Here is a 13,603-nt window from a genome sequence, read left to right on the forward strand (position 1 = left end):
CTGAAATTCTAAAATTTTAAATTGGGTATAATTTTATATTATTATAGTGGGTTTTAGGACAGGACAAATAATTTAATTAGTTTTTAATATTTTTAAATATTATGGTATCGCTGTTTTATTAATGTGCCTGTTCACCGCCCTGAGTCCCGCAAGGGAGAAGGGCGGTATATAAATCAAATAAATTGAATTGAATTGAATTAAACAGTAACTGCACACCAGCATGCCTGCTCATGAATTAAATATAATTTTGCAGTGTAAATAGAGTGAAAATGCTTGAGAAAAGAAATTGTCCAGGACAGAATATCATAAATGTTAAACTCAAAAGTTCAATGTAAAAACAAAATCAGAAGATAAGTCAAATCTTAGGGGCCACCAGAATATGATTTTGCCTAGGATACCAAAATTTCTAGAGCCAATTCTGTTGGCAAGCGTAATATATTAACTGTTTGCTGAAAACCAGGAAATAGCTAATTATTCTTAATATACAAGGTGTAGAATAAAAGGAAGGGGAGTAAGGAAAAAAAGGCATTATAGTAACCTGGTCTCCTTTTCCCCTTAATTCATACTGCCCAAAATTATGAAAATTTTACTTGAACAGTAAAATGCCATATATGTATACATTTATTTCCTAAAAGGAGATATCATGTATCCCCTTTTAGGAAATAGATATACATTCATAGGCTATATAAATTATCCTTCTACACTGTGTTGTCCACTCCATCAATGATGCACATATTTTCATTTATTCTATTACCTAAATACAGAAAATTCAGTTTTAAATCTTTTCTATAAAAAATAATTGATATTCCATCATATAGTCTTAATGTTTTTGGAGCACTGGGAAAGAGAAATATCAGGAAAGACAACAAGATCTCTGAAAATCCCACCCAGAAAAAACAAAATGTTTCATAAAATGCTTTCACTACTTATTTTTATAATAATATAAGTTTATATCAGTATTTGAGAACTGGACAGATGCAAAAATGTAAAATCAAAGTATTTTATATTAATATCAAGAGATATTTCCTACTCTAAAATCTATTCAAGAATATAGTATAATAAGAATACTACTGTATATTATATAATTCATTACTCCTGCTACCAAAACACATACAAGGCAGTAAAATGCTATTAGGAACATAACTAGAAAAACAAAACCTGTTTGGATACATTTTGTATTTTCCACAAACTATTAGATTTGAAAGTTATAAACTTTCTGCTCTGTTGGCATACTTAATTTAGTCAGTAAAAAGATTATATAAATAATTTGTAATTTAATTAGTACTTTTTATTCTAAATAAGTCAAATAAGATTAGGATATTAAAAATTCTTTTTTACAATAATTTAATCTAGACTAATTTCTAAATAAAGGTACATTAAATTGGTTTTAAGGCTGTCTGCCACAGTTTGCTATAACATGTCCAGTTGTCAAGCTTCTCATTACCATTCTACTTATGCTAACATGTTTTTTTTAAATCAATTACATGCAATATAATAGAATAATCACAAAATCTCTTTTAGGGGATTCAAAGCACAGATATATTGGTAGCTGTCATAAATTGTTATTGTCCCAGTAGGCCAAAATAGCTTTCAATCATCCAGTTCTTCCTCCCATATTTTCCAGGGTTACACATCCCATAAACATAAACACGTTTTGTTCTTCTAGCAACAGCATCCCAGAATATGAAGCTTGAGCAGGGCCAGCAGATTTCCTTGTGTGCCCTACAGTCATGGGAAATTAAAAATTGTGAAGGCTCCAACATCAACAGGACCTCTTGCTTGTTAACCATGATTTTTTGTACTTGCTTCAATAAGAAATTACAGAATGCTACTTAAATCAACTTGGAGCCATTTATGACAGATCATTTTATGAGGAAAAGATATAAAAATATTTTGGTGGTGTGGAAGACCCAGATTATATTGAGAGATTTAAAGTTCCTTGTAAGGACAAGATTTGGAAAAAGAGACTTTTATTTTAATTATGAATAAAAAAGCTCAATATCACAGACATATTATGTTTCTCTTTAATGGCCAAATTCCCTTAAAGATTAAGAGCATTACCTGGCATTAAAACATTAATTTAAATCTTTAGAAATTACCTTAGTATATGTCTAGAATTCAGTAAGTTATATAAGTATATGCCAAATATAAATATTAACATATTAATTATGCTAGATAAGTAATCTTAATACAGTACTGGTAGAAATTTCTCAAGAAGGACATACAAAACATCAACTCCAACTCCAGGAAGTCTTACACCTTCACAAGGAGTTTCAGAATATATATAACTTTTCATAAAATCATTCAGTCCCCAATAAAATAAAAAGTATAGTTTATATTTCAACAGATTCATCCACTATGATATTAATAGCACAATCTTCAAAAGGCATACTCATATACTATTGGAAATTATCATATACTGTAATTCTAAAGAAAAAGGAGAAAGATTACAAAAATATATACTATTCCCTTACTTGTTAATTTCCAAAGAGTGCATCCCATACCGACTTTCGATTACATATTTGCCAGGATGAGTATGGATATTGATGGGAACATTGTTTTTGTACCTATGAAATAAAAATGTATTTATGATAAACACATCAGACGTGAAGAAAAAATAAAAAAATATAAATTTCATTAAAAAATAGATTTAGCAAAAACTAAAGAATGAGACTAAATTCAACTACATGTTCACAGATATACAGATTGATAGTGTTTCAGTATCTAACTGGAATACTGCAGTGTAGAAAAAAAATGATATGTGCAACACATTTACGCAGGTGATTTCACTTCTACTTAAAGATGTACTTTTGTTGGAGAATAAAAGTAATACAGTAGGTTGAACTGAAATGTTGGTGTACTTAGCCTACTAAAAATAAATTGGACACGGATTTACTCTGACAATGTATAGATTTAATGTTCTATTAATCTAAGCCATCAATCCATAATGTCTTGAGAGTACAGGTTTTTCTTGTTTGTTTAATGAGTAAATTGAATAAAGCAATGGCTGGGGATAACATATGTGAAAATAGGAATCACATAATGTTATTTGTAGGGCCATTTTGATATACAGTATATATATGCATATTCATTTCTATATATTTATGAAAAGGAATACACAGTAATAATAAAATAGGCATGGCAAACTTCAATAAGACCACTAAATTTTTCTTTAGCTTTCAAAGCATTTGAGGAAAAAAATATCCAGAAGATGGCAGCAAATATTTCTTTAAGCATGGAATATGAAGCATTTGTTGGTAGTACTATTGAACTTTAAAAGTCTTAATTAGTTAGCATTCAATTATGTATCTTATCATATTCTCTTTTGTGAAACTCTTTCAAAAAAATCAGAACCTGGTTTGTGTTTCTGTATTGGGGGCTATGCTTTGTACAGGTAGTCTTTGAGTTATGACTATTTGTTCAGGGACCATTTGAAGTTACTTACGACTGGTCCCTGAAATTATGGCCACTGCTGTGTTCTTGCAGTCATGTGATCAAAATTTGGATGCTTGGCAGCTCATCCACACTTACGACCCCAGGAGTGCTTCAACTCTTCCACCTGCCTATCTCCACCCACATCTATGCCCTTTTAGTCCCTTGCACCCCTGCTGCCCTAGCTGATCTTTGCTTTCTGCTGCTGATCAAGCATGCCCAGCCTGGCTCTTGGTAAGGCAGCTGTGGGCTGCATGACACTTTTTTGCCAAGGGCGTGCCCAGCAGTTTCTTTGGGAGACCATGGAAAGATGGCTTCTGGTAGCCAGGAGCTGCTTAATGAATGGCCAGGGCAGACACACCTCGTCAGCACTGGGATGTAGAGTGGAGAAGGCTACTGTGGCGGGTACTCAGCTGGGGCCACTGAGGCTGAGTAGGAGGATTGGGGCTTTGGCCATACTGCTGGGGCAGTCAGTGCTTTCTGGAGCAACTGTAGCTTTATGTCACACTGCTGGGCAGGCTGGAGTTTGCACTGTGTTGCTGGACCAGGTTGCAGCAGCAGAGGCTTTCAGAGGTGGCTGTAGCTTTCAGCTGTGTTGCAACTCTGGGCCTTCTTGGAGGCAAGGATAAACTACTCCTGTATTTTTACTAAGAAAATCACTGGATGGACAATATAAAATGATGGACAATAAAGTGCCAGATGATGACACACACACATACCAAAGTCAGATAACATTCAATGTACTACTGAGGAAGCGCTGAGGATCTTTCAGAGAACTGACGATGAAGGCAAATATACATGTCCCATGATAATGTTGCAGGATCCAATCTGGGTTGGTCATGGGGACCAGCGGCTTAGTCTTTTGAGTTTCTGGACTTGTGCTGGAGCCATCCTCAGGGAACTTCTCTTTAGCAGAGTATGTGCTTTTGGCCAAGGGTCCTCATCCCCCGATTCATGGACCGGCACCAGGTGGTAGCATGCCAGAAACTGGGCCGCGCAAACAAGCAAAGTCCCATCCGTGGGATGCAGGCAGCATGCAAAAACATGCCCCCCTCTGGTCCATGGAAAAACCTCTCTCCACAGGTTGGGAGTTACTGCTTTGAGTTATTTTGTGTGTGGTATTTATATTGTGCCTGGTTCTGTGTGGCTTTTTAGTTGTTGCCATATAAATACCATATAAATATCACACATAAAATAACCCAAAGCACACATTCTGGTGAGAGAGAGACGTTCCCTCAGGATGGGCTCCAGCATGAGTCCAACAGCTCGGAAGACTAAATCTCTGGTCCCAGTGACTGACCCAGACTGGATCCTGCAGTACTAAGGGTCTTTATGGTGATGCTGGATTAAAGCTTTTGGGATGGCTACTTGCTGGTGTTGCCATACAGAAAAAGAAAAGTTACGGCGACTATGGGGACACCATAGGGAGACTTGAATGATCAGGTTAGGGATAAATCAGAAATGACTTACATAATCAATCAAAATCAATCAGTTAAAAACAATGCAAGTGTTATGTCAGGTTTCTATCTAGGTACTATAGCACATAATTTCAATAAAGAAACGCACAAGATGAAAATGTGGAAAATGTAGAAAATGTGGAAAATGTGGGAAAAGGTGAGTGCTCAAACAAACCTCTGAGACTCCAGAATCTTACAAAGGCCAGGGCTTAAACAGAAGTGCAAAATCACAGTTGATGTCTGCAAGAAACCTAAAAATGCACCCAGAACCTCAAAATTAAGTTAGTTTTCTAAAAAGCAACAATTATAGTTAATTCTTTTAAGATTACAGAAGTTTCAAATCACCAATATAATGAAATCTCATTGTAGTAATTTGAGATATTTTGCATTTTCTAGAAATTGAGAATAGTATACATATTTCCCTACTCTTCCCCCATTTCTGTCCAGTTTATCTCTTTAAATAAGGCTGGATTCCCACATTCCCACAATATTAGTCAAGCAGAATATGGTTCAGAAATCAGTGATTACAAGTTCACATCTTTTTTTGTTTTGAAAATCAACAACTGCAGGATAATCCCTGGAAACTGAGAAAAATATTAAGGAAGTATCATTTCATCTTTTCCTCCCATCTCTTTTCCTAATGTCAATTACCCCATTTCATTAAAGCTATTTCAAGAGTGGGGAACTGAAATGGGGTGAATGATAAAAAAAAAAAATCCCTTCACAAAGCACTGTAGCTCAGAGGTCTGCAACCTTTCTCGGTTGGCGGACCGGAGGGAAAGGGAGGGGGAAGCATTTTACGTGCACGTGTGTGCACACACACAAACGGGGCTCTGAGCATGTGCAATGCAAATGGGGCAGCGCTAGCCCCAAATGATACTTGCTAGCACCGCCCTGTTTTTGCTGCTCAGGCACTAGCATCGCCCCATTTTTGCCATGCGGCGCCCCGTTTGCATAGCAGCATCGGCACTAGCGTGAGTGGGGGTGTGAGCACATGCACACACATCCACACACTGGCCAGTTTGTTCTGCAGCCCGCTGACCTCCAGGCCACAGCCCGGTAGTGAGCAGGGGCCCTTAGGTTGGGGACCCCTGCTGTAGCTCTTCCCTGATCTTCAGAGCATCCTCATACTGAGAAATAGACCCTCTACTGCCCTTCAAACATTTTTAGGGTGTAGCTCCCATAATTTCTAATCATTGCCCAGGTCTAAGGCATATGAATGTAAATATAAATTATCTGAAAGACCAAATCTACTAATGTCAGCTTTAGCAGAAACCTTTATTACGTTTGGATCAATATTGTCCAAGATGTAATAATTGACACTTTTTTGTCAATGGTCTGCAGAATAGCAGTTCTAGAAGCAAACTGCAATTAAGAACTTATGTATTAAAGTCAACAACACAATATCTGACTTAAATTTTGGGTTTCTTTCTTCCTGCATCATTTTACATCATGAACAATTCTGGAAACCCAGCAGCTTACTTTTCTGGCACTTTAGAGGCTACTGTATCTGACATGTACTGCATCCAACATGTTTCTTCTTCATGTTTAGCTTATTTTAAGGAACACAATTTTATTTATGATATGAAATAAAAGTCACATACTTTTAGCATCCAGAAGAGGAAAGTCATTTGCTAATTTGGAACTGCAACACATTTACTCTTATTATTAGCAGTTCAAACATACAGCTGTGCTCACAAATAATATTGGTTTTCCATATTTTTCCCAGTAAAGCTAATAAAAGAACATGATTGAATGTAATATAATTCACTATGTAATATAAGCATTTATTCAGCTGAGAACATTAAGGGTTCACAACTTTGATCACATTTCCATGTTGTATAAGTGCTGTTTGTTTCAAGCATGTGAATGAGATCTACTTAACAAATGTTAAGCAAGAGTTATCAGATTTCATTTCATATTCCAAAGCAAACACCTGTCTGATGCTCATTCTTTCCACTGATAGCTAAGTACTTAAAATGCAATTCTCTGCATGTTTCAGTCAATAGCAAATCACACTGAATTCCTAGATATATAGGACCAAAACTTAAATATTCAGTGTTATCACAATTTAAAGGAAAGTACTGCATCACATTTTATACACATATCTAAATGGATATATTTATTGCTAATTTAATTTAAAATGAATTCAGTTCTTGGATATAGCTATATAACAATATTGGAGTGATGCAGTTTTAAATCATTCACATTCTCACATTATATTCCAGGCATGCTATGAAGTCAAAAACAACTCAGAAGAATAATGGGACCACTACTTTTATTTGGATCAGACTTCACTATGCCAAAGTAATCATGTTATCATGTTTCTGACCTTGAAAGGTTTTTTTTTCTTATTTCTTCATCAAGTTGCATTTATGTTTTAAATATGTAACCTTTTGTATACATTCCTCCTAAAATACACACATGTAATGCCTTTCACTTTATACTGTCAGATTTGCAAACTTTTCTTAATATAAATGTATTTGGAACACATCTTTTCCCGAAATAAATGCTTGCTAATTGGCAAATTGTGCTACAAAATTCAGTAGTGCCAAAATCAAACTGCCACAGTGTTCAGTATGCATATTGATTCAAGAAGTGCAGTCTGATAAATTTATATCAAACATGAATTTCCTCCTCATTCAAACCACTAACACTTGATTTTTTTTTCTCACTCGAAAGCTCTGACTCTTTTCAATGTGGTTGCCAATATGTGCACACAAAATAGATATATATTTCTCCCTTGAAATGAGGATATTCAATATAGAAACATAAATGGATAAATTATGCAAATATTATTCATAGTGTGGTTTGGAACACTCTTACTTAGAATTAATTATTGTGTTGAGGCAAAAGTTAATTGTTATAGCATACTTAATGATACCATTATTCTCACGTCCTCTGCAGGAATAAGATATAATGTAGTAGGTATAAGCTCTCTAAGGTATAGCAGGAGTAAGATAACCCACAATGAATATATTTACTGAATTAAAGTAAAAATATGAAACATTTTTTTAATTTATATAATAATGTGTGAATTACTTTAAGCATGCAAAAATTCACTAGATAATGTTAAGAGTTGAATTTGATTACTTCTCAATACAGTATTTATAGTAAACTTTATGTTAACCTATTCTAAATGCATTACTTCATTAACTTATAATGCTGATAAACAGACAAGCATACCATGTAACACGAGGTTCTGGCCAACCTCTCACAGTGCAGTTCAACCTGGCACTCTGTTTTTCCCAGACAGTGTGTGAACGAGGTTTGATAACAAATTCCGGAGCATGAAGCAGACTATCTTCATTTAACTTTCTGTGAAATTCCCGTGTCTCTGTTAACTGTAAGACAAACATTTCACCTTAAACATCATCCTCTAGACTTGCACGAGTTTCCTAATCAATAAATCTTAGCTTTGATGTAGATTACTATATGAAATATAGTTGTCAAATATGTCATAAGTATATGCTACAATATTATTGTAATTTTCAATGTGCTATTTAAACAATTTTTTCTTAAAGAAGACGATCACAGGAAAAAATGAAAACTTTCTTGCTTTCTCCAGTTTTAGATTCTGGGCAGACCTAGAATGGACTGCCCATCACTTCCTCAGTGCAGAAACAGATTATATCCTCCTACTCCTCTTCCTCCCACTTCCCCATCCCACTCCCAGTCTCAGGAAATTGCAAATGTTTCCCATGCCAGTGTTCCAGTTAAATTCAAATTATTCAAATAATAATAATAATAATAATAATAATAATAATAATAATAATAATAATAATAATAATAATAATAATNTAAAACCCCTAACAAAACCCAATCAAAACTACGCCAGGCCGGCCGCATGGAACAGATGAGTTTTCAGGGCTCGGCGGAAGAGGCGCAGGTCCGCAATTGTACGTAGGTCGGGGGGCAGGTCATTCCAGAGGGCAGGAGCTGCCACAGAGAAGGCTCTCCCCCTGGGGGTCACCAGCCGGCATTGGCTGGCCGACGGTACACTAAGGAGGCCCTCTCTGTGGGAGCGGACTGGTTGAAGGGAGATATTTGGTAGGAGGCGGTCTTGCAAATACCTAGGTCCATTGCCATGGAGCGCTTTAAAAGTTGTTGCTAACACCTTGAAGCGCACCCGGAAGGCCACCGGCAGCCTTTAAGTCTTTGATGTTTTCTGTTGCTTTAGGACCTTCAGTGTTGATGGTCTTCAGCATTTTGTTCTAATCTAGATGCAGCCTTGTCTGCCAATGGCTGTGCTGCCTGGCAAGCTCTCTGCCCTCCAGCAGCTAATCATTACACTGTGCCACTATTGGGTTGCTATGTTCTCTCCTGATTGGTATCTCCCCTTTTAAAAAAAAAAAAAAAATCTTTAAAATGCAATGTTTACAATTTATCATGAACCATTCTTACCTCTGGAAGCTCATGATCCATTTTCCAGTGGGCACCCTTTCCTTTCTACCCAGTCTAGGCAAAGCATGCTCCCTTTGCTTTCCCAGGTCCTGCTTTCAGTACTGTACTGCAAAGCTTCCCTTCCTCATTTTTCAAAGAATATTAAAGCTGCTTCTGTAGTTACTGCTTTGCTTTTTGAAGCTAAGCTATCAACTCTTCCTTATTAAAAAAGCTTCCATGCATCTGCAGGAAGATGTAGGAATGAAAAAGAAACCTGTTTCCTGCTGCATTCATCTTGTGGTGACAAAGTTAGGACAGTACCATAAGGGGGGGGAAAAGAAAAAGTCTGGATTGGGGTAAAAGGACATAATGTGAGAAGAGAAGGCATCCATGTACACAAACAACTGGGAAAGATAAGAAATGGCACATGGAATAGCAGCTAGTAAAAAGGGAAAAATCTCTGAAAAGAAGAAGTGGCACTAAATCAGCCAGTGAGGTGCCTTCTCTGCATGGGTGGAAGGGAAAGAAGCAAAGAAATGACCATTCAGGTCTTGTATTGGCCATGATCTGGACTGAACACACCCTAGCTCCACTGCCAACTCTCTGCATTTGGAACGGGTATTTTTGAAGTTGGCTTAAGAAAGAGGTGAGGACAGCATGGGAAACATGCGGTTGAAGTTACAGGCCAAAATTTTCCTTTCTTTTCTCAGAGCAGAAATCTTATTACTGCTTTTGCATTTTTGCATATGTTTAAAGACTTAAAGGAAGCAATGACGCCAAGTAAAAGAGGAATATGACTATTCTCATGTGAAATTATGGAAACATTAGTATTTGTTTCTCCCAACATTAGCCTCCAGGATCCCTTACATGAAGTGAAATATAGAAGGGTCAGAAATTGGTCACAGCACGAGCCAGTTAGGAGAATAGATCTGCTGGTTGCAAAATCCTTTTGGTATGCTCACTCATACTCCAAGCCAAAAAACAGTCTACAGCAGTTCTGGAGCTGGCATTGGTTTATTTATTGGCTTCAACAGGAGGGAATTCCTTTTATTTAAACAAAGAGAGTACTGGGGATGGGAAACTGATCCTTCTACATTCTTGCCCTTCAACAGGTGCCAAGAAAGATGCTGGAGTTTTTCCTCGGAGAGAACAGATAGGATCCGTACTCTGCCCAGCCCTTATAGATGTATAATTCTATCATTTTTATCTGTAGAGAAACAGAAGCAGTACCTGAAAAATATATCCTACATTTCATATTTAGATACTGAACTCTGCTTAAATGTTTTCAGTTATAATGGTTCAGAAATAATGTTTAATTTTTCTCCACTTTTAATCAAAGAGATGTACAATAACTAATAATGGCTTACCTTGGTAACCACGTCCTGTATTTTGATATTTTTTAACAACAGTAAACAACAACAAAGCCTCACTTCATTATCACATTAATGAATGAGCAATTTAATACCGTTTTTTTTAAAGCCAATTTCTCAGCTGTCTCCCGTATTGCTACTTTTCTTGATTTTTTCTCATGTTTTTCTTCTTCTACAGAAGAGGAAATTTTCTTTTTGGTTGCAGTAACCTCTTCCCCAGTAGCAAAAAGATTCCTTCTGGCAATATAGGCAGCACTTTCCTTAATTCTTTCTTCTTCTTTATCTGTAATTCCAGTAATATAGTTTTCTCTGCAATAATTAAAAAAAAAATCCATTGCATACTGGAAAATAAAACATTTTATGTAAATCTTAACAAAAATCAGTTAAATATAGTTCACTGAATGTATCTAGGCCAGGGGTAGGCAACCTTGGCTCTTTTATGACTCGTGAACTTCAACTCCCAGAATTCCTGAGCCAGCTATCTGGGAATTGAAGTCCACGAGTCATAAAAGAGCCAACGTTGCCTACCCCTGATCTAGGCAATGGACTTTCCACATCAATTTTTCCTAATTTGTGCTGTTGATGTAAGACTTGGGATTGAAGTTTGTGGATGACACAAATTTTAGCCCAATTTTCTGCATAATATGCTGTGGCATGGAGAAGCTGTTTTACATGATTTTCTTGAAAAATATTAGTTATCATCTTATTGTCTCTTCAGCTTAAGAAAATAAAGGTAAATATGAGAAGATACCAATACTTGTACAAAACGCCAAGGTTATAAAAGTCTACTGTATATCAAACTAGCTTGATTCTTTTTAAAAATATTATAGCTATTAGACTTTTACATCTGGTATACATATATTTCAGTATCAAAGTAGTATACTTCCACAATATAAATCATAATGAAGACTAAACTTTGAATGCAGCAAGCAGTTGTTTAGAAAGCTACCACCTGGGATTGGAAAAGGCAACAGTAATGGGCTATTTATTTAGCTTTTCAGTTAGCAGCTGCAGTTATTGAGTATAAGCAAATCTTCACATGTATATATATATATATATTCATCTGTATATCCAATGTTGTATTCTTTTCATTCTTTATCAATATTTTTAACACAAAGCCAGTTCATTGAAATGTGTCTGTATTGCAGTAAAATCCACATACTGTACATAATTTATCACTATATAGTTGACACATATGCTCACTCTGAATATCAAAGTTATGAAATGGCTATCCATGTCATTCTAAACATTCATTCAAACACTGAGCAATTAGAAGAGATATAAAAAACTTTCTTGAGATGAAGTGCCAAATGTTTAGGCTGACCCTGAATGCAATCTTTAAAGACTTTAATCTTTAGCCAGAGAGAGCAGAATGGCAGGTTTACATATAAAATCAGATAACTGAACGATACCTTTGGAATATTAGCATAATAATAGTTATACTTTCAGATGATGCCATTCAGTAACTCTCACCAGCTCTCACTGAATCAAGGTTGACTCAGTCTTCCATCCTCCTGAGGTCGGTAAAATGAGGACCCAGATTGTTGGGGGCAATATGCTGGCTCTGTAAACCACTTAGACAGGGCTGTAAAGCATTGTGAAGTGGTATATAAGTCTAAATGCTATTGCTATTGCTATGTACTGAACCATTTTAAATGATTTTGAAAAACATGCTTGTTGTTCAGGTAGATCTAACCATTAAATAAATGGTTTTTGGTCCAATAATCTTGGATACTACTGCAATATTTTCTTATTCAATTATATATAATAAAAAATAGAACAAATGAGACGAATACAATATATATGTGTGGCATGTATGAAAAAGCAAAAGACAGCTTTTCTTGTATTATAATGAATATACTGATTTAACATAATTCTAAATTGAATATACAGAAGATAGATCTTTCTGACTTAAATTAGAATTCTTAGCTATTTGCATAATTTTAAGAACTTTTTCCCTAAAAATGTCATTATAATACAATGCAAATTTGATCATATTGTTTATTAAAGAATTCAAAATTTCAGTAGCAATTTCTGTCAAAAATATAGTCTCCTCTGTAAATTTCAGACCCATCAATCTTTTATAATTTGGTTAAATTCAAGTTCAAACTCAATACAACTCAAACATATCTTCTAATATGTTTATATTGACAGAGGACTCCATTTTTCTATTAAAAATATCACAGAAAATGCAGGACAGTGAGATACTTAAAAGACAGTATTTAGTTTAGTTGTAGTGCCGTTATCTTTCTGTTTTCTCTATGTTATTGATTCCCTTACTCTTCAATTATTTATTCATAATTGAAATACCACATATGAATAAGCAGATTCTTAAGGATAAAGACTCAAGAATTACTTCAGAGGAAACATACATAGGACTGCACTATTGATGGCTAATGTCAGGCAGATTATATTTTTAATCAACCCCACTATCTATGCACTTATATGTGCAATATCAAGATCATTAGGAATTTAATTATATGGTTATATTTAACAATGAAGCCATTATAAAGCTGTAAACATTTTCTTCACTCTTTATCTCAGTCATATTTTTTTTGTCCCATTCACAAAACAGCACTAAAGAGACATACCTTCCAGTGAACACAGGGACAACATAGTCAACAATAGTGTTTTCTTTTTCTTCTGACAATACACTTTGCTTAGCTCTCTTTGCTTTAGGACTCAACTTTAGAGTATGATCTTCTACCAGACTTCTGAAAGAAAAGTCATATAATTAGTCTTTTAAAGACATGTGCCTTAATGTTATTTACTGTAATGCAAGTTGAACACAATGGAAGTAGGATGTAAGAAGGCATTAATAGTCTTTAACTCAGCAATATATTTTTCATTCCTGTGCCTAAGTTGCTTTTTCCAGGTAGCTATACAACATTAAAATAATCCTGAACTCAGAAATATCTCATAGAATTTGATGTTCTTATTTTTTTTATAGTATAACATATC

The 13,603-nt window shown here is 35.3% G+C and overlaps 1 protein-coding gene across 1 annotated transcript in view; it reads right to left on the bottom strand.

The window, feature by feature from the left end:
* MYOM1 (myomesin 1) overlaps window positions 1–13,603 on the bottom strand; it is a 78,036-nt gene that overhangs the window by 48,016 nt on the left and 16,417 nt on the right. The window contains exons 3-6 of the mRNA XM_015823190.1: window positions 13,234–13,356; window positions 10,738–10,951; window positions 8,076–8,233; window positions 2,475–2,567 (exon numbers count right to left, since the gene is read on the bottom strand). Coding sequence (XP_015678676.1) covers window positions 2,475–2,567; window positions 8,076–8,233; window positions 10,738–10,951; window positions 13,234–13,356 — 588 coding nt within the window. The remainder of the gene's footprint in view (window positions 1–2,474; window positions 2,568–8,075; window positions 8,234–10,737; window positions 10,952–13,233; window positions 13,357–13,603) is intronic.

Source organism: Protobothrops mucrosquamatus, unplaced genomic scaffold (assembly GCF_001527695.2).
Source record: "Protobothrops mucrosquamatus isolate PMUCROS unplaced genomic scaffold, P.Mucros_1.0 scaffold1795, whole genome shotgun sequence".
Taxonomy (NCBI): Eukaryota; Metazoa; Chordata; class Lepidosauria; order Squamata; family Viperidae; genus Protobothrops; species Protobothrops mucrosquamatus.